The 19,306-nt window shown below is 47.4% G+C and overlaps 1 protein-coding gene across 1 annotated transcript; it reads right to left on the bottom strand.

The window, feature by feature from the left end:
* Positions 1 to 2,024: 2,024 nt before the first annotated feature.
* LOC130862175 (cytochrome c oxidase subunit 5B, mitochondrial) lies at positions 2,025 to 3,908 on the bottom strand. The gene is made up of 4 exons (XM_057751645.1): positions 3,735 to 3,908; positions 3,141 to 3,214; positions 2,872 to 2,971; positions 2,025 to 2,235 (listed from the first exon to the last, which is right to left on the bottom strand). The coding sequence occupies exons 1-4, from the start codon at positions 3,835 to 3,837 to the stop codon at positions 2,123 to 2,125; spliced, it is 390 nt and encodes a 129-aa protein (XP_057607628.1). The 5' UTR covers positions 3,838 to 3,908; the 3' UTR covers positions 2,025 to 2,122.
* Positions 3,909 to 19,306: the final 15,398 nt, after the last annotated feature.

The following is a 19,306-nucleotide window of genomic DNA, read 5'->3' as shown; positions in this document are numbered from 1 at the left end:
CATATCGGCTCAACATGGGTCTCACTGGGCTAAAATCAAAGCACCCACAGGCCTTCATATCTGGAGACTAAATAATCTCTCTTGCCTTCCTTCCTTTCAGAGACTGCTTGCAGTTCCTGGGTCAAGACCTCTTTCCTGTGTTGAATCAGCATCATTAGGTCTCCCATTCCCTTCCACCTGTATAATCCAAAAGTCTCTCTAATTTTTAAGATATTTTAGTGTGCATGTATGCCACAGCACATGTGTGAAGGACAGAGAAAAACTACTGAAGCTGGTTCCCTCCTTCCACCATGTGGGTCCCAGGGATTGAACTCAGGTCCTGAGCAGCTGGTATCCATTATCTGCTGAACCAGAAAGATGGACAGTCAGTTGTCCCTAGTTCTAGGGTAAGCAAACTCAATTCCACCTACAACCTCAGTTTCTGCTTGCTCTGCGACTTAATGTACATTCAGGTTTTGGGGCTTAAGATGTGGACATCTTGAGAGGATTATTGTTCTGCCCACCACAGCCTGTAAATGTCCTGGAGACTTTCCTTTCTGTACTGGTTACAATCCTTCAAAGAAAAACAGCAAGGAGGATTTGGAAATGAGAAGCCAGGAGAGCACAGACTGACTTCTGATCTAGCTCAACTCTATGCAGTTTGAAGGAACGGAAAGAAAAGTGTGTACAAGGAGAGCTTCCCAGCAGCACCTCAAGTTTTCAGGGTACAACAGTGGTAATAGCATTTAAGGTGGGATTGTCGGAGTAAGACTTAGTAGCGTGTGGTATCCCCTTCCCACAGGAAAGGCCTCCGCGGCCAATCAATGCCTGAGCACCCGGAAGCAGAGACAATCACTCACTTCTACATCTAGAGCAGGAGCTTAGACTACACCTTCCAAACAGGTCAGCAAGATCGGGACTTTCTCCTAGGCTCTCCATCCCTGAGTTCAAACCCAGAATTATGTATGATGAACCAGTTTAGGAGATAGCAATGAAAGCCATGTCTGGCAAATTTCAACATAAAATGAAGAGATATTTCCATTTTACAGAAATTTGTTTTGAGAATTTTACCAACACATCATAAACATGGTGGCTGAGGTGAGTTGCTGCTCTCCTCCCCAATTCTTTTTCCCATAGGTCCTTCTGGAGAAGAAAAACTCCTCACACTTGAAAATTTAGTGACCACCTAATGTCAATACTGAGTTTAAAATATTATTTTGGGTCAAGGTCTGTCTATGTGGCCCAGGCTCAGGCGATCCCCACACTGACTCTAGTAACTGGGACTATAAATGGCACGGCTGTGGCCAGCTCAGTGCATCTCTCCCTTCCCCCTCCTTTCTTTCTCCTTTAAACTTGGTAGGCAGACTTGGGAAACACAGATAGGTACAGAAGTCGGTGACAGTCCACAATGTCTTTCCCCTAAATCTAGGTTCAGGGTTGGAAGGTGGCTCAGTAGCATGTGGCCCAATTATTCAATCAATAGCACTGTAAAAACAAAAACATCAAGACCCAAGTAAGGTCCAAATACTGCCACTGCTCACCCTTCAAAATCTCCCCTGATTTTTCCTCCTCTATCCTTACATATAAAACTTAAAATTTAAAATAAAAAATCTAACAACTCAGCTAGGCTCTGGTGGCGCACACCTTTAATTCCAGCACTAGGGAGGCAGAAGCAGATGGATCTCTGTGAGTTCAAGGTCATCCTGGTCTACAAGAACTAGTTCCAGGACAGGTGCCAAAGCTACACAGAGAAACCTTGTCTCAAAAAACCAATAAATAAATAAATATAAATAAATCTAACAACTCCATTCTGGTTTTACATTCTAAGTAGATGTCAAGCCAGTATTAAGAAACAGCTGATCACAATATAAAAATATCTATGGAAGCTGGATAGTAATGGTGCGGTGGTGGCGCACAACCTTAATCCCAGCACTCAGGAGACAGAGGCAGGCGGATCTCTGTGAGTTTGAGGCCAGCCTGATCTAGAGTCCCAGGACAGCAAAGACTACACAGAGAAACCCTGTCTCAAACAAAACAAAAACAAAACCTACAGAAAGACTAGCCACCTATGGGAGGAGCCAATACAACGGCTAATTTATTGGAGGGAAGTTTTCCATCACATTCTGAAAAGTTAACGCAGGGCTCAGTGGGCCAGTTGGTGGGGCACCAGCTTATAATGGGTTCCACAGCTTGGGCACCGCTGAGTCTCGCCTTTGTGCAGCCAAAACCAGATGACGGTACAGTTGTCCTCTTCACCTGAAAGGAAAGAGTGGTTGACAGCCATCCAGCTCCAGCACCTCTTCCCTACAGACACTTCAGAGACAAAACTGCAGTTGACTCAAGAGATCACTGCAAGCTCTGCTCTTTCAAATGAAACAGTGGGGCTGAGTTTATCTATGAGTGAAACAACCTTGTATCAGGGTCACTGAAGGTTCTCACAATTCCATTCTCTGCAGAGAATCCCAAAGCAGCAGGAGCAGCACTGATCTGAATCCTTAGTGCCTGGCATACAACTTGTTTTATATATATATATATATATATATATATATATATATATATATATATATATTTATACGATATATATATCGTATAAATAAATAATCTGGGTTGGAAAGATGGTTCAACAATTAAAAGAGCACGGAGCTCTTCCAGAGAACCTGAGTTCAATTCCCAGCATCCACACTGGTGGCTCAGAATCTTGCGTGTAACTACAGCCCCAAGGGCATCTGACTCCAGTGCCCTCTCACACTCACTGAGGATCAGGACAGTGAGAACCCTTACAACAGTGTTCATGAGTATTTCTATGCACATACAGTCAGTCACATGCATGTATTTAAAGCAATTTACAGGCATTCTGTGTAGCAGGCCATAAACCAAAGGGAAGGTACTTACAGATGCAGCCCACTATCCGCTTGTTGGTGATGGACGGGACTAAATTAGGATCTTCCTTGGTGCCCGAAGCTGCCTTCGGAGGTAGCATATTGTATGGATCCTGAAAAAGACAAGGATGGACTAATTATGACAGACATCCCCGGCCACTACACTGCAAAGGGGCTGTTCCTACAAGTCGAGTTTCCAGGACCAAAGGCTGGCTGACAGCAGACTCCCCTGATCCCGCCCAAGTCCAAGGGCTCCAGAGGACACCGAGAATTTTCCCTCACCAGTCCCTTCTCTGAGGCTATCATGATCTCCCTCTCCAGCCCTGTAGCCTGCTCCTCGTCAGTAGGAACACCACCTGAAAGGAGAAAAATGATTATGTCAATAATTCATGATAGGACCACGGTGAATACAGGCGAAAATGACCGACACGGGAGAGGTGACATTGTAAGCTTCTTTGGTGGGCTCCCAAGTTACCCATTTCCATAAGCCCCTCAGCCCACTGAGTCACGACTCCCAACGCCTTATGGGACGTTTTCCCCACCAACCGCCGAAGCTTGTTTCTAAACCAAATCAATGAGAGCGTACCAGCTGGAGGTGGGCAAGGAATCTGGATGTAGGTCCAGCCCTTTCTCATCCCTCCAACCGTCCCTATCTCCCAAGGTCACCCGGCACCTTCCAGTCAGGGCACTTTAGAAGCGATCAATCGGGTGGGCGGCCGAAATCACCGCCAGACCGCGCCGAGCGCAGGCTCCCGGAACGCAAGGTGGTCCACGGGGCCAGGACGAGCTCAATGGCCCACCCCGCTCGACCGCGCCGTCACCAACCATCCCCGAGGCCACCGACACCGACCTGGCGCGCCCAGCTCCCCCACGTACCTCCAGAAGCCATGGAGCGCGTCGCAACCGCGCCATGGGGCCCGCGGGCCCTCAGGGCCTGAGCCGCCAGAGCGCCCACTCCGCGAAGTAACCTTGAAGCCATTTCGCCGGAGACAAGCAGTGCACTTCCGGGAACAGGCACGGCAAGACCGGCGGGACTTCCGGTGACGGGCGTCTGTCAACGTCCAGTCAGTCTTCCGCTTCCTCCCCCCCGCCTGCCCAAGAAGCTAAGATAGGTGCTGCGCATGAGCAGCTCGGCCTCTTCGCCCGCCGCGCAGACTCCCTCAGCCTCGGAGGCGTGGCGTCAGTCACCATGACAGCGAGCGAGCGCCTTTCCGCTTGCGTGCTCGCGCCTCTGTGTCCCAGCCACATAGGGGTTCCTGTGTGTGTGGGGGGGGGGGGGGGAGCTGTTGGAAGCTTAAGTCTCCCTTAGTCAGGGACTTGCTGCACGCTCAGGAAGACGGTTTTGTTGGCTATGCCTGTTAATCCGCGGGTTCGGGTCTTCAGGCAGAACATTAGCCATCACCAATTTGCTACGTTGTTCCACCCTGTCAGAATTTGGCAGGACCTACCCACAGTCTTGGCCTCAATTTCTTTTTCTTTTGGTTTTTTGTTGTTGTTTTTGTTGTTGTTGTTTTTTATTTTTTGGCAGAGTACAGTCGGCCGTGACTGACCCCGAACTCGCTTTGTACATTTGGACTGGTCTCGAGCTCACAGACATCTGGCTACCTCTGCCGGGATTAAAGGCTCAGTTTCCTCCTACAGTAGTGTCCACTGGAGGTGATGGTGTTGGCCCCAGGGATGGGGATGCAGGTCACCTCCTGGTGGCCATTCTGCGAGGGTATGGACCAATGAGGAAGATACTAGGAGGAGGGAGGAAGGGAAGTTAATAATGCAGACAGAAACCACAATAGGTACAGAGGCCTCTAATTTAAACAGAAAACGTCTCCCATTGCTCCCCATTGCACACAGGTAAAGGGTGAAAACTCACGGCAGGACAACTAGCGGACTTGCAGACACTGGCCACGCCCTGGGCCGAGCATTGTGTTCACGTTGTGGAATATTCCCTAGAAATAGGAGAATTTTTTTTTTTTTTTTTTGTTTTTTTTTTGTTTTTCGAGACAGGGTTTCTCTGTGGTTTTGGAGCCTGTCCTGGAACTAGCTCTTGTAGACCAGGCTGGTCTCGAACTCACAGAGATTCGCCTGCCTCTGCCTCCCAAGTGCTGGGATTAAAGGTGTGCACCACCACCGCCCGGCGAAATAGGAGAATTTTGTCAGGGTTCGTTGGGTTCAAGAAAATTTGACTCTCATTCTAGTCACCAAGATCGGATGTGTGGAGGCTGGGAAATGACTCAGTTAATAAAATGGAACCATGGGACCCTGAGTTTGAACTCCAGTGCCCACATAAAGCTGGGTTCAGCATCCTATTCCTGTAATAGGAACATTGGGAAATAGATGCAGCAAGATCCTGGGGACTGACTGAACAACTACTCTAGCCAAAATGGTGAGCTCCATGTTTGGTGAGAGACCCTGCTGCAAAAAAATAAAAGGGAAAACAATCAAGGGCATCATGAGGTCAACCTCTGGCCTCCATATGCATGTGTATACATATGCACCCACATAAACACAGACACAAGATTGTGTACATAACACCAGCTTCAGGACCAGGCTGCAGGGGGTTCCCATCCCCTCCTGCCTCCATCTCTATCCACCCTCCACTGACATCTCTGCCCCTTGGGGAACAATCTGCAACTCCTGTTCCATCACTGTCTTGGTCAAAACAATCCATTTTTATTGAATAGTATTTCTTACCTTATAAGGTAATTTTTAGTTGTCTTAGTGTTCTATTTCTGTGAAGAGATAGCATGACCATGGCAACTCTTATAAAAGAAAGCATTTAATTGGGGCTGGCTTACAGTTTCAGAGATTTAGTCCAATCTCATAATAACAGCGAAGAACAGGTGGCATGCAGCCAGCCATGGTGCTGGAGAAGTAGCTTGAGAGTTCTACCTCTGGATCCCACAGGCTTCAGCTTTTAAAACCCTAAAGTTCACCCCAGTAACACACTTTCTCCAACAAGGCCACACCTACTCCAGCAAAGCCACATCTCCTAATCCCTGTCAAATAGAGTCACCCCATGATGACCAAGCCTTCAAATATATCAGCCTATGGGGACCATTCTATTTCAAACCACCACAATTTTCAAAATAAAGCACATTGTAATAAATCACATAACACAAACGGCAATTTGGTGTTTATTCTTTGGGCCTCCCCTTCCAAGCCAAACTTTCTCAGCCTCAGCACAATTAACAATCTGGGTCAGGAAAGGATTTGAAGCAGCAGGAACTGAGGTTGTCCTTCGGGTATTGTGGGATTTGGAAGCTCTGCCTCCTAGCATTCTCCAGGGTGACAACAAAAGCCTCTTCCGTCAGTGCCCTGTGTTATATATACCCTGGGGGTCAACATCACCTCTGGCTAAAAGTCATTGGTTCCAATCTTACGTAAATATATGCAAAGAATCGGTATAAAGAAGAAATACATGAAATTTATTTGCTTGTGAGGTAAAAATACAAATGAGTGATACATTGCTTTTCGAATTTAAAGAATATTTTGTGGACATGCCTGCGAATAAAAACATATATATCAGCCGGGCGGTGGTGGCGCACGCCTTTAATCCCAGCACTCGGGAGGCAGAGGCAGGCGGATCTCTGTGAGTTCGAGACCAGCCTGGTCTACAAGAGCTAGTTCCAGGACAGGCTCCAAAACCACAGAGAAACCCTGTCTCGAAAAACCAAAAAAAAAAAAAAAACAAAAAAAAAAAACCATATATATCTAACATATAATTGCTGCATAATATCCTTTATAGATGTGCTGGAATGGCTCCAGCTACCCCCGGTATATATTCAGATTTCTAGGGTTTCGTTTTAGAGGATTTTTTTTTAATTATTTATTTATTATTACACAATGTTTGGTCTGCATGCCAGAAGAGGGAGCCAGATCAAATTACAGATGGTTGTGAGCCACCATGTGGTTGCTGGGAATTGAACTCAGGACCTCTGGAAGAGCAGCCAGTGCTCTTAACCTCTGAGCCATCTCTCCAGCCCCGTTTTAGAGGATTCTTTTCTTCAAAAGACTCAAAGCGAGCTCAGTCAGAAGCACTTTAGAGACAATGTGCTTGCACCATAGTAGCAGAGGATGTCCCAGACCAAGCGCCCATGCTAGGCAGGTGTTTTATCACTGAGCTACATCCCAGCCCTTTCTGTTTTAGACCAGTGGTTCTCAGCCTGTGGGTCATAACCCCTTTGGGGGGTTCAAATACCAGATATCCTGTATATCAGATGTTTACATTCTGATTCATAGCAGTAGCAAAGGTACAGTTATAAAGTAGCAACTAAAGAATTATATATTGGGGGTCACCACAACATGAGGAACTGTATTAAAAAGTCCCAGCATTAGGAAGGTTGAGAACCACTCTTTAAGATAGTCTCGCTCTGTACCTCAGGCTAGCCTTGAACTCTTGACCCTTCGTTCTTCCACTTCTGAGTGTTGGGAACACAGGGGTGTGCCACCACACCAGGCCAAATTGCTAGTTTGTTTTGGTTTTGGTTTTTTGCCTCCCTGAAACTCAGCAGTGCATCATGTAGCTGGGATCAAAGGAGCGAGTGTGAAACATTTTGATATATTCTGCGGAGTTATTTGCCCAAAATTTTGGAGCAACTCCTGGTCCCACCAGGAGGGTCTTTGCCGTTTGCTTCTGGCTGAATGAGCCCTGCAGAGCTGTTACTGATGCCCATGTTCAGCTCCCTGAACCTTCACAGTTGCGGATGGATCATTTGCACTTTCTGTGAGCTGCCACTCTGCAAACCACCTTACACTAACTTTGTGCCTTAGGTCTACTTTTTATTATTATTATGTTCTTATTAAGATGTATTAAGGGGCTGGGCAGTGGTGGCGCATGCCTTCAATCCCAGCACTCAGGAGGCAGAGGCAGGCAGATTTCTGTGAGTTCAAGGCCAGCCTGGTGTACACAGAGAGTTCCAGGACAGTTAGAGCTGCACAATGAAACCCTGTCTTGAAAAACCAAAAGAGGGCTGGAGAGGTCGCTCAGAGGTTAAGACCTCTGCTCTTCCAGAGGTCCTGAGTTCAATTCCCAGCAACCACATGGTGGCTCACAGCCACCTATAATGACATCTGTACCCTCTTCTGGCATGCAAGCATACATGGAAGGAATGCATACATAATAAATAAATAAATCTTAAAAAAAAAAAAAAGAAAAACCAAAAGAAAGAAAAAGATGTATTAAGGAGTGGTGGCATACTTCTTTAATCCCAGAACCCAGGAGGCAGATCCAGGCACATATCTATGAGTTTGACATTATGAGTTCCTAGCCAGCTAAGGCTACAGTGAGGCTTTGTCTTTAAAAAAAGAAAAAAAAAAAAGAAGGAAGGAAGGAGGAAAGGAAGGAAAGGAAAAAAAGGAAGGAAGGAAGGAAGGAAGGAAGGAAGGAAAGAAGAAAAAGAAAGGAAGGAAAGGAAAAATGTATTAATTGTACATGTTAGTTACTAGGGTTCCCTGTGGTGTAATATTCCCACACATGTGTATGGTGGGCACTAATTGAACCAGCTTCCCTTTATCTCCCATCCCTCCTCATTCTTCCCAACTTCTAGCAATCTCCATCTTACTGTCAGGGCAATCTTGTTTAGCTTCCACATATGAGAAGAAACCTGTGGTGCTCATCTTTCTGTGCTCAGTTTCTCTCACTTTGTTGACAGAGGTTTCTGTCTCACCAGGTCCCACAGTAGTTTAGTCCCAAATAAACACAGAGATGTCTACATTAATCATAAACTAATTGGCCTAGTAGATCAGACTTTTCTTTCAGTTAATTTTATCTTAAACTAGCCCATTATTATTGTCTATGTTAGCCACGTGGCTTGTACCTTTTTCGGCGAGGCAGGCACATCTTGTTTCTTCTGTGGCTGGGTCATGACTGTGGACTGTGTCCTCTTCCCAGAATTCTCCTGTTCTCATTGCCCTGCCTCTATTTCCTGCCTGGTCACCCCACCTCTACTTCCTGCCTGGCTACTGGCCAATCAGCATTTTATTAAACATAATACAAGTGACAGGATGAAAGACCATTGTCCCATAGCATCGCTTGACATGGTGTCCTCTACTTCCGCCCATTTGCTGCAGATGGCAGAGCAAGTGCCTAAAACACAGCAAGTGAAAACGCAGTGATGTGTTCCATGCAATGTGCTTCTTTTCACAAAAGGGAATTATGGGGACTAGGAAGATGGCTCAAGAAGGTTGCTTGCTGCCAGGTTAGCAGCCTGAGTTTGATGTTTGGAACCCACAGAGAAGGGGGAACTCACTCCCACAGGCTGACCTCTGACCGCCACACTCTTACCATGGCATGCATGCCCCTACAGACTTAAGGGATTCTGGTCGGGTGGTGGTGTTGAGTTCCTTTAATTCCAGCACTCAGGAGGCAGAGGTAGATCTCTGAGTTTGCAAAAGGCCATTCCAGATGTGGAAAAATGAATATAAGCTGTTACCTCTGTGAGCACAAGGTTGAGGGGTAGACATGGAGGGGGCTATGAAGGGAGGCATTCAGATTTTCAGCGCTTTGAATTTTTGTTTTAGCTCTGTGACTGTGTTACCTATTCGGAAATTATAAGCATCTTTTTAAAGTCAGCCACTGAGATCCTTATTTGGAGGAGGTGTTTGTTTTACTGATTCTTACTGAATATTAAGGCAATTAATATTAAATCTTTTCCATGGACCAAAGCCAAGGATGGTTATTAAATCACATATGATTTCTCCCTTGAGTCATGTGTATGTGTGTGTCTGTCTGTCTGACTGACTGTCCTTGGTATGGTCAGAATCAACAAAACTTGAAGGAATGGGGTCAAAAGGCTCTTCAGGTTCAATTCTGCTGCATATGAAGTAACTCTGAGCTTTAGTAGCCTCAGGGTCCCTGGGCACTGTGGAAGGTGTGTGCTGGGCAACTTTTTAATTATGGCAGGGGTAAAAGGGTAAATGCTCCTCAGGCCTTCTAGGTCTATCCCCAGGAACCCTCTGGAGGCCTGAGGAAAATGAGACCCGAGGCTGAATTCCTGGCTGATTGCTTAGAGCCAAAACCCATTCAGGTCAGAGTGAAGTGTTTTTTATGCAGACACCACAAATTCGAAATGGGTCTTGTGACTGCTGTCAGCACTGGGCATCCCTATAGCAGGGGCGATATCGTCGTCGGATGACCACGCTTATTTAAAGCATTTTTTATCTTCCAGAACAAAAGGAGTCTAGTGTGACAGCTGAGCAGCCCAAGTCAGCCCCTACCCCACTGTTAGGTGCCTCACTGAGTCCTCCATGAGACCCACGGGGCACAGTGGAATCGTCACCCTGTGAGCGTTGTGCCAAAGCAGTGAGAGGAAGCAGTTGTGAGACAAAAGCCCACCCCTCTCCCCTCCCCCATTGCTTCTACCAGTGAACTCCACTGGCACCTAGAGGACAGCCTCGACCCCAGGACGTCCTTTGATACAGATATGGAGGGAAGTGACCCCACTCCCTGGCCCCAGTACAGACGCAGGGAGAAGAGCTCAAGGTTGCTCTGGGAGGACAAAGGGGCAGTGCTCAGCTCTGTTCTGTGGGACAGTCCCCTGCTTCGACCTAAACTTTAGCTCTAAAGCTACCTGTTTACTGGATCAAGAGATCAATTCACAGCCAGAGGTTGTGGCTAACTCCTGTAATCCAGCGTTTGGGAGTCTGAGGAAGGATTGCAGTGAATTGGGAGTTACCCTAGGCTGTGCAGTGAGTTCCAGACCAGCCTGGGCTACTGGGGGTGGAGGGATGAGATTGGTTGATTTTGGTTCACTAGGCTCCCCAGGTAGGTGTGGGCACACATGTATATGGTTCTCTAGTGTAATAAACTTGCCACCAGCTCACAAATAATGACAATTAATTATGGAAGCTTGGCCCTTAGCTTAGGCTGGTCCCACTAGCTCTTATAACCTAAATTAACCTGCTTTTATTAATCTATGTTCTACCACGTAGCTCGGTCACCTCTACTCTGCACCGGATATCCAACCTCTTTGGTGTCTCCTTGGCATCTCCTGTGCTCCTAGATTCCTCTTCCCACGGAGTTCCTCTCTTTCCCCGGAAGTCCCGCCTGTTCTGTCCTGTCTAGCTATTGGCCACTTAGCTCTTTATTAAACCAGTCAGAATGCACATTAGACAGAGATGCATCTTTACAGGGTAAACAAATACTCCGCAACAAAGCAGGACCAAAGGAAGCAGATCCTATGAGGAAGGATAGGCGAGGTCTGAAGCCGTTCAGTTTACCAAACCTCCTTTTCCACTCTTCCCTGGACCCCCTGAATAAATGCAAAGGTCCTAAAGGCACAAAACCTGAACACGGGGAGTCCCTAAATTAAAAAGAGCTCCCTGGGAGATGTGGGGAAAGACAGGTCAATAAAAACAACAGCCCTGGGCTCAAGCTGGGAGCTCATAAACCTGCCCAGGCTCTGGGCCCAGCAGGGGGCCCTCGAGCCTGTTTCTTATCTGAAAACTGGCTGGGGCATTCGCGCCCTCTGGTGGGCTGGAAAAAGCCAGTGCGGTCCTATTTCTGGAAGCGGTTCTCCACGGAGTTATCCTTTGTAGAGTATTCTCATTTTGCCTTTGGCTCTGTCTCCTTCTATTAAACCTTCAAATGGTGCTCGTTAGGAGGGACCTGCCTAACCGTTTAAGATGGCAGGCGCGTTCCAAAAAACAATAAGGAATTCAGAGAGGACGGGTCTGATTCCTTGAGTAAACCCTGTCCTCATGAGGCTGAGGGTCAGAAGATTAGAGTTCTTAATTGGAGTTCGAGGTTAAGCCTGTTAAGACAGTAAGTGCCTGTCTCAAAAAAGAACTAATTAAATTAAAAGTAAAAATGTCCGTGACAACTGGAAGTCGAATGAATTAACTGGCCCATTAAAAGAAATAAAGGTCAAACAAGAAGGCTCCCCCAGCACACCAGGGCAGCTGGGATCCTGCGCATCCTATCCTGGTCACCTAAGAAGGCTCCCTCAGGAAACAGACTTTACTAAAGTCCCGGAGACAGGCTGGCAAAGCTCAGCTTGGCTCCACGGCCCTAGTGCTCAGAGACCAGGGTAGGGCACGGATTTTCACTGAAGACAGAGCTGGCTGCTGAGGCTAATCCGAAATTATGTGTGTAAATGCCCTAGTTGAATGTCAGATGCAGGGACAGGGCTCAACCAGTGTTTGTTGAATGTGAATCTGAAGGGTTGACGCATGTTCACACAGTTGTCCAGCCAGAACAGATCTGTTCTCAAAGAAGATGGCGGTCAACGGGGACCACACAAGTTATAGTGTCTCAACTTGGGAAAAATCGGGTCATTAGACCGCGGAAAGCCAACTGTCTGTGTTGAATTCAAATCTCGACACCTTCCCTTCTCCCCACAAGCCCAAGTGTTCCACAACCCGATCTGTGAAACGGAAACCTTTGTTCCCAGGCGGGGGTTTAGGTGACACGATTGGTATAAAGAGCGAGCACAGAACGCAGGCGGAAACCAGACGCTGAATCCAGCGGCGGGGGCATCATCTGACCTGCGCACAGTGGCGGGCACGTGGCTGCGTGGCCCGAGGGTCACGTGAATGGAGCACGTGAACGGAACCCACCTGTTGTAACGGTGGGTACGTCGTGCGTGGCAGGCGCGCTGTGGCCTCCACAGAAGGTCCCTCCTCTCGACTGTTGTTGCTGACCTGCCGCCCCACCACCCTGGTAGCCTGCTCCAGGTTTTTGTGCGCCATCTTCTGAGGCTGCCCTGGTGCTTCTGTTAACGCTTCCTGGCTGCCATTTTCTCCTCTTCAGGCTCTGAGGCTGGGGCTCCCAGGAGTAGACTCCACCAGACTCGAGGGGTAGGACCAGAAGCTTCATCTTACCGGTGAGTTCCTGGGGCACACAATTAATGTACCCACCCAGGGCTCATGTCTATCACCAGACTGGGCCTGGAAGTGGGTTCTAGTGCAGTTGCCTGGATTCCTTTTTACACTTTCCTGGTTTCGGCTCAGGGTTGGCCTCGCTAGTAGGCCAGCCTCCTCTATGCTCAGGTTAGCCCACGTTAACAGGCTACGCCCTCTTCTGCCAAATGTGCCCTACGCCAAGGTCTGGCTTGATGGTTTCTGTTTTGGGTCGTGCGGCCTCTTGTGTTTTGTTTCTTAATGTTTCCCAGGGCATAAAAATTAGTTGCTGTTTGTCTTTCCGGAAACATTGGCCGTTCCCAGGCCCTGCTCAGTTTGATGGATCTAGAGTTTACGACACAGGGGTCTGCTTTGCTTTTCTTTGAGGATGACACTCCTATTCTTCCATCTTTCAGACTGTGAGCTGAGCCCTCCCTGACCAGAGCCACTGCCCTCGCTAGCATTCCTAACCAGTAAATATTTGTTTAAAGGAACGCATAAAACACAATGCTGGGAGTGTGGCATGTTGCTTCGGCAATGTTCAGAAAAGCAAGGCAGCTGTAATTTTCTGCATTAATCTTTTTTTTTTTTTTTTTTTGGTTTTTCGAGACAGGGTTTCTCTGTGGTTTTTTTGGAGCCTGTCCTGGAACTAGCTCGTGTAGACCAGGCTGGTCTCGAACTCACAGAGATCCGCCTGCCTCTGCCTCCCAAGTGCTGGGATTAAAGGCGTGCGCCACCACCGCCCGGCTTTCTGCATTAATCTTGACTGTTTTGACATTGATGCTCAAAGGGCTTTGAGTTTTCTGTATTTATTTATTTTCTTCTCCTTAAAGCCAAGAAAACAAAAGAACAACAAAGAAAAAAGTAGGAGGTCACATGTTAAAATCACACTGTGAGACCAGGATGGAGAGTTGGGGAGCCTTGGCTTTGCATGATTTGGAGGGGAGTGCTAACCCAGGAAGAAGGGGGTCTAGGCATGGTACCATACCCACTGGGGGTCTGAGGTGAGTTAGGTACAGTCTTTTGCCTGTGAGTGAAAGAGAGGGGTAGGTCCTGACTGGCTGGGTAATGAGGGATTTGGGAAGGAGAGGAGAAAGATGGAGAGGTTAGATTTTGCTTCTGTCTCCCAGTTTGACCACAGGAGGCCTTTGTCTCATGCTCCCAGTGATGCCTAATGTCTCCTTACATCTCGCTGATTCTCAGATGCCTATTTGTTCGTGTTCTGACAGCTCTGAACTTGTGTCCCATAATTCCTAGGATCTTCCCCGTGATGTTGCTCACCAGAAAGCATTTGGCAGTCTTAGTGGCTTGAAAGTTACCTATGTCCTTGAAACCATTAGCTTCTCAGTCCCTGTTGGTTGAGGGACTTCCTTGAGGGTTTCAGTTGGTGGCTCTGGGAGAAGCAATGAGCTGCTGTCAGGCTGGATTCTGCAGCCCTCCGCAGGCCTGACTTCTTTGAAAATGTTTATGTAGTCAAGGGATGTGAGCCAAAGGATGGTCAAAATGTATGCATTCTTTTGTGGGTGGACGAACGCCTTGGAGGGAAAAGTATTTGAAGCTGCCGGACTTAGTTACCCAAGAAGCAGCAACCCCAGTCCATGGGTCTCGTGAGTGCACTGTTGGGCCCGAAAGGGGGGACTCTGCCTGCTGGTGGTGGTTTATGAGTTGCTAGTACTTGGAGATCACCTAGAGACGGTATTTCCCTCCCAGTTCACCCTTTCAAGATTTATTTTTTAATTACGTGTATATGCGGGCAGCGGTACATACTCACACAGGTACCCGCAGTGGCCGGAAGAGCGTATAGGATCCCTGAAGCCGGAGTTAACAGGCAGTTGTGAGCTCTGATGTGGGCTAGAGACAGAAGTGCTCTGAAGAAGCAGTGGGAACTACTCCGGAGCCTCTCTCTAGCCCTATTTCTTTTGTTTCTAAGTTGGTTTGCCAGCTGAGCTTTGGGGATTCGGTCTACCAGCTCCTGTGTTTTAGCTGGTTTAACAACCGTGCTCCCAGCGAGGTTCACCAACTAAGCCGCAGGCTGTCGGAGCAGCAGTTAGCAGCGCAGGCTGTCTGTGGCAGGCGGGTTGCGTGTTTTATCAGGAACCTCACCTGCCCTGCGGAAGGTCAGGGCTGCGCGAGACTCTCCTGTCAACACAAGATTGAGGCTCACCCTCGGCTGTCTTTTTTTTTTTTTAATTTATTATGTATATAGTGTTCTGGGCACCAGATCTCATTATAGATGGGTGTGAACCATCATGTGGTTGCTGGGAATTGAACTCAGGACCTCCGGAACAGCAGTCAGTTCTCTTAACCTCTGAGCCATCTCTTCAGCCCCCCCCCCCCCCCCCCGGCTGTCTTAAGAGAAGACACAGGCCGGACCCCAGGAGGCCTCACATTCTCCTGGGCTTGATTCCTGCCGTGCCCACTCCTGGCTGATTTTTTCTAAAATTAGATTCTTTAGCACGCAAACATCGCCTGTAGCTAGCACTGGAGATGGTTTGTATAGAAGCAGAGCTGTTAGTAGCCACCTTTCTCATCTCTGGGAAGTGTGCTCCTAGGCCTGCAGACGCAGACATGCTTTTCTGCCACCCCACTGCCAGGTTGTCCATTTCCTTTTTCGTCTCATTTTGTTTTGTTTAAACGAGGTCTCTTTATGTAGCCCTGGCTGTCCTACAACATATGTAGATATGTAGACCAGGCTGGCCTTGAACTCACACAGATACATCTGTCTCTGCCTCCCAAGTACTGTGATTAAAGGCATGGGCCACTATGGCCCGTCTTTGAGAATGACTTTGGGGGTATCATTTTTATTTTATTTTGTTTTATTTTATTATATTTTGTATGTCTGCGTATACTTATGGGCACGCTTCTACCACACTGTATATGTGGAGGTCAGAGAACAACATGTGGGGATCAATTTTCTTCTTCCACCACATGGGTTTCCTGGGATCCAACTGAGATAATCACGCTAGACAGCAAGCATCCTTACCTCTTGGACCAGTTTGTAGATGTTCCTTGATCTTTTGTATTTCAGTGTGATTTGCTTAAAGTATTGTAAGTTATTTTTTTTTAAAGAATAAACAAATTAGTTTTCAACCACTGTAAGGCAAACGTTCCAGGCAAGAGTCACCAGTGTGTGCTGAAACTGGGAACGGAAGCGTGACAGGAAACGGATGTTTATGTCATCTCAGACCATCTTCCCGTAAGGTACTGCTTAATCAGAAAGGACAAGACTGTAGGACGACAGCATAGGAACCTTGTGGTTCCCTCCGTGGCCTGGTAATTAAAATTAGCAAGAACAGTAACAGGACGCATGGGCGCTGTGAGCCTTCTGACGAGGTGCAGAGGCACGCCTGGAACATACGACCTGAATCTAATCACAAAGAAAGCCCACACAGTTCCCTAACTGACAGCTCTAGGGAATAACTCACCAGGACCCAAACAGTATGAAAATCATGTGTTTAGTTAGGCATGCTGACAGGCACCCACAGTCCCACGCTCAGGAGGCTGAGGCAAGGACAAGGCACAAAGGCAAAGTCTGTTGGTGGTGGTATTGGTGTTGTTGGCTTTTGGTTTCTGAAGACCAGGTCAGCCTTCACCTCAGAGATCTACCTGCTTCTGCCTTCTGTGGGTGCTAGACCTAAAGGCATGAGTCACCATGCAAGCTTGTGAGTTCCAAGACAGCCAAGGCCATGTAGAGAAACCTTGCCTCAGAAAAACAAAGAATAAGGCTGCTGCTGGTGGTGCACACCTTCAAGCCCAGCACTCAGGAGGCAGAGGCAGCAGTTCTTTGTGAGTTCAATGCCAACCGGGTCTACAAATCGAGCTCCAGGACAGCCCCAGAGCTACACAGAGAAAACCAGTCTTGAAAAACCAAAAAAAAAAAAAAAAAAAAAAAAAAAGGCGTGGAAAGTGAAAGTTTTCTGAACTCCCATATTAAGTCTCTCCACTGACATAACAAACCAAAGTCCAGGTTTATTGGTAAGACGCTCCAAGGTGATTCTCCAGCCCCCAGAGAGGAGACGGGAGAAGAGATGAAAGAACTGAGTGTCCTTTCCTTTAGAGACTGTTTACTACCCTGTAGGCGTGGTCTTGAGTGTCTCTGGGATTTAATATCCTGTAGGCGTGGTCTTGAGTGTCTCTGGGATTTAATACCCTGTAGGCGTGGTCTTGAGTATCTCTGGGATTTAATACCCTGTAGGTGTGGTCTTGAGTATCTCTGGGATTTAATACCCTGTAGGCGTGGTCTTGAGTATCTCTGGGATTTAATACCCTGTAGGTGTGGTCTTGAGTATCTCTGGGTTTTGCAGACTTTCTGAGTCTGGACAGGGTTTGGATTGGTGGTGGGAGGGGCAGGCAGAGCTTTTACCTGAACAAAAAGTTTATTTGAATTGTTGACTGAAGCATTTATCAAAAGATAGCCTACTAAAAATGATTTGGAGATGCCTGATATCCCTTGGCTTTTAGTGTTGAGGAAGGGATTTTTAAGGCTCAGGGAAATTGCAGTGCTAGAGTGGGTACCCTGTGTAAGACCTAGTGCTCCACAATGGGAAGGCCCAGAGGACGCGGCCTCCACTATCCTATAAGACACAAATGGAGGGAGGGAGCCCAGCACCTCTGAAGAGTTTTGTTGTCGCCCTTTTGCTTGAGCCAGACCTTAGGGCTGGAGGTGCTGCTGCTCAGCTGGACGAATTAAATGCAGTGGTTTTAATTGGACCCTGAAGTAGCAGGAGCCAGGTGGCAGCACTGAGTTGTCAAAGACAAGGTGATCATAATGGGCAGCATAGACAAAACAATCTTCATAACGGCCTAACATGAAATCGTCACACAGGCAAGGAGAATTGTACTGTGGTATAACTGGGGTGGACCTTTGGTGCCGGCTAATCAACCATGGTATTTCCAGGCATGAAATAGGTAAGAAGCCTACTGAATTTTTGTTCATCTGTAGAAGCAGAAAAACCTCAAGCAAATGAGAGAAAGGCGTCATTGGATTGTGGCAAAAGGGAGTCTTGGCCAAGGAACCAATTTCAAGACTAAGCCAGTTTGCAGACCCAGAACCCCTTGAATGAAGGGATGACCAGGTTCCCCGAAGAAGGACCTTGATAAAACACCTAAAAGTTTTGCTGTTAGCCTTTCTCCAGTCCTTCCCAGAGGAACCTATGGCCTTTTTCAAGGCTAACTCTAAACTGGGGTAAAGGAAATGGTCAGACTTTCTGGGGTCTGTTATATACTGGTTCTGAACTGATGCTGATTGTGGGAGATCCCAAGAAACATTGTGACCCTCTAGTTAAAGTAGGGGCTTATGGAGTCCAACTCACAGTAGGCCCAGTGGATCCCCGAATTCATCTTGTAGTTATTTCCACAGGCCCAGAATACATAATTGGGATAGATATTCTTAGAAGTTGGTAGAATTCTCACGTTGGTTCCTGACTTGTGGAGCGAGGGCTATTATGGTTGGCAAGGCTGAGTGGAAGCCGTTGGAGTTGCCTTTGCCAAAGAAAACAGTGAATCAAAAACATTATCACATCCCTGGAGGGACTGAAAATACTAGTGCCACCATCAGGGACTTGAAAGATGCAGGGGTGGTGGCTCCCACCGCATCTCCCTTAACTCTCCTGTCTGACCAGTGCAGAAGACAGATGGACCGAGAAACATGACAGTTGACTGCTGAAAGCACAATCAGGTAATAAGAGCAATGGCAGCTGCTCTACCAGATGTGTCCTTACCTGAGCAGTGTGACACATCTCCTGGTGTATGGTGTGTGGATATTGATCCAGCAAATGCCTTTTTCTCAGTGCCTGTCCATAAGGACCACCAGAAGCCATTTGCTTTCAGTTGGTAATATGCCAACAGTATACCTTTACAGTCTTACCTCAAGCATATAGTAACTCTCCTGCCCTGTGCCACAGCTTAGTTAGAAGGGACCTGGAGCATCTGTCTCCTCCACAGAATATCACACTGGTGCACTATATGGGTGACATTATGCTGATTGGACCAAGTGAGCAGGATGTAGCAACCACTTTGAACTCATTGCTAACACATACTCATATTAGAGGATGGAAAATAAATCCAATCAAATTACAAGGGCCTTCTACCCCAGTGAAGTTCTTAGGAGTCCAGTGTTGTGGACCATGCAGAGATACTCCTTCCAAGGTGAAGGATAAATCATTTTACTTGGCCCCTCCGACCACCAAGAAAGAACCATGATATTTAGTGTGCCTGTTTGTATTCTGGAGATAGCACATTGATGACTTGGGTGTGTTACTCCAGCCCAGATACCGAGTCATTTGGTAAGTTGCTAGCTTTCAGTGGGGCCTGGAACAGGAGAAGGCTCTTCAACAGGCCCAGGCTGCTGTGCCGCTGTTTACGACTTGGACCATATAATCCAGCAGACTCAACGATACTGGAGTTGCCAGTGGCAGATAGAGATACTGTTTGGAGCCTTTGTCACCCCACAAGTGAACTGCAGAAGAGACCTTTGGAATTTTGTGGCGAGTCTACTTTAGTTGCAATGCTGTCTACTGCCAAGCATGCACCTAGAGCCTCACGGGATATGCTCTGTGATCGCTTGACTGAGGAAGAGAAGACAAGGGCCTGGGTTAGTGATGGTTCTGCATGTT

Source organism: Chionomys nivalis, chromosome 19 (assembly GCF_950005125.1).
Source record: "Chionomys nivalis chromosome 19, mChiNiv1.1, whole genome shotgun sequence".
Lineage (NCBI taxonomy): Eukaryota > Metazoa > Chordata > Mammalia > Rodentia > Cricetidae > Chionomys > Chionomys nivalis.
This window is presented reverse-complemented; position numbering and strand designations above follow the sequence as displayed.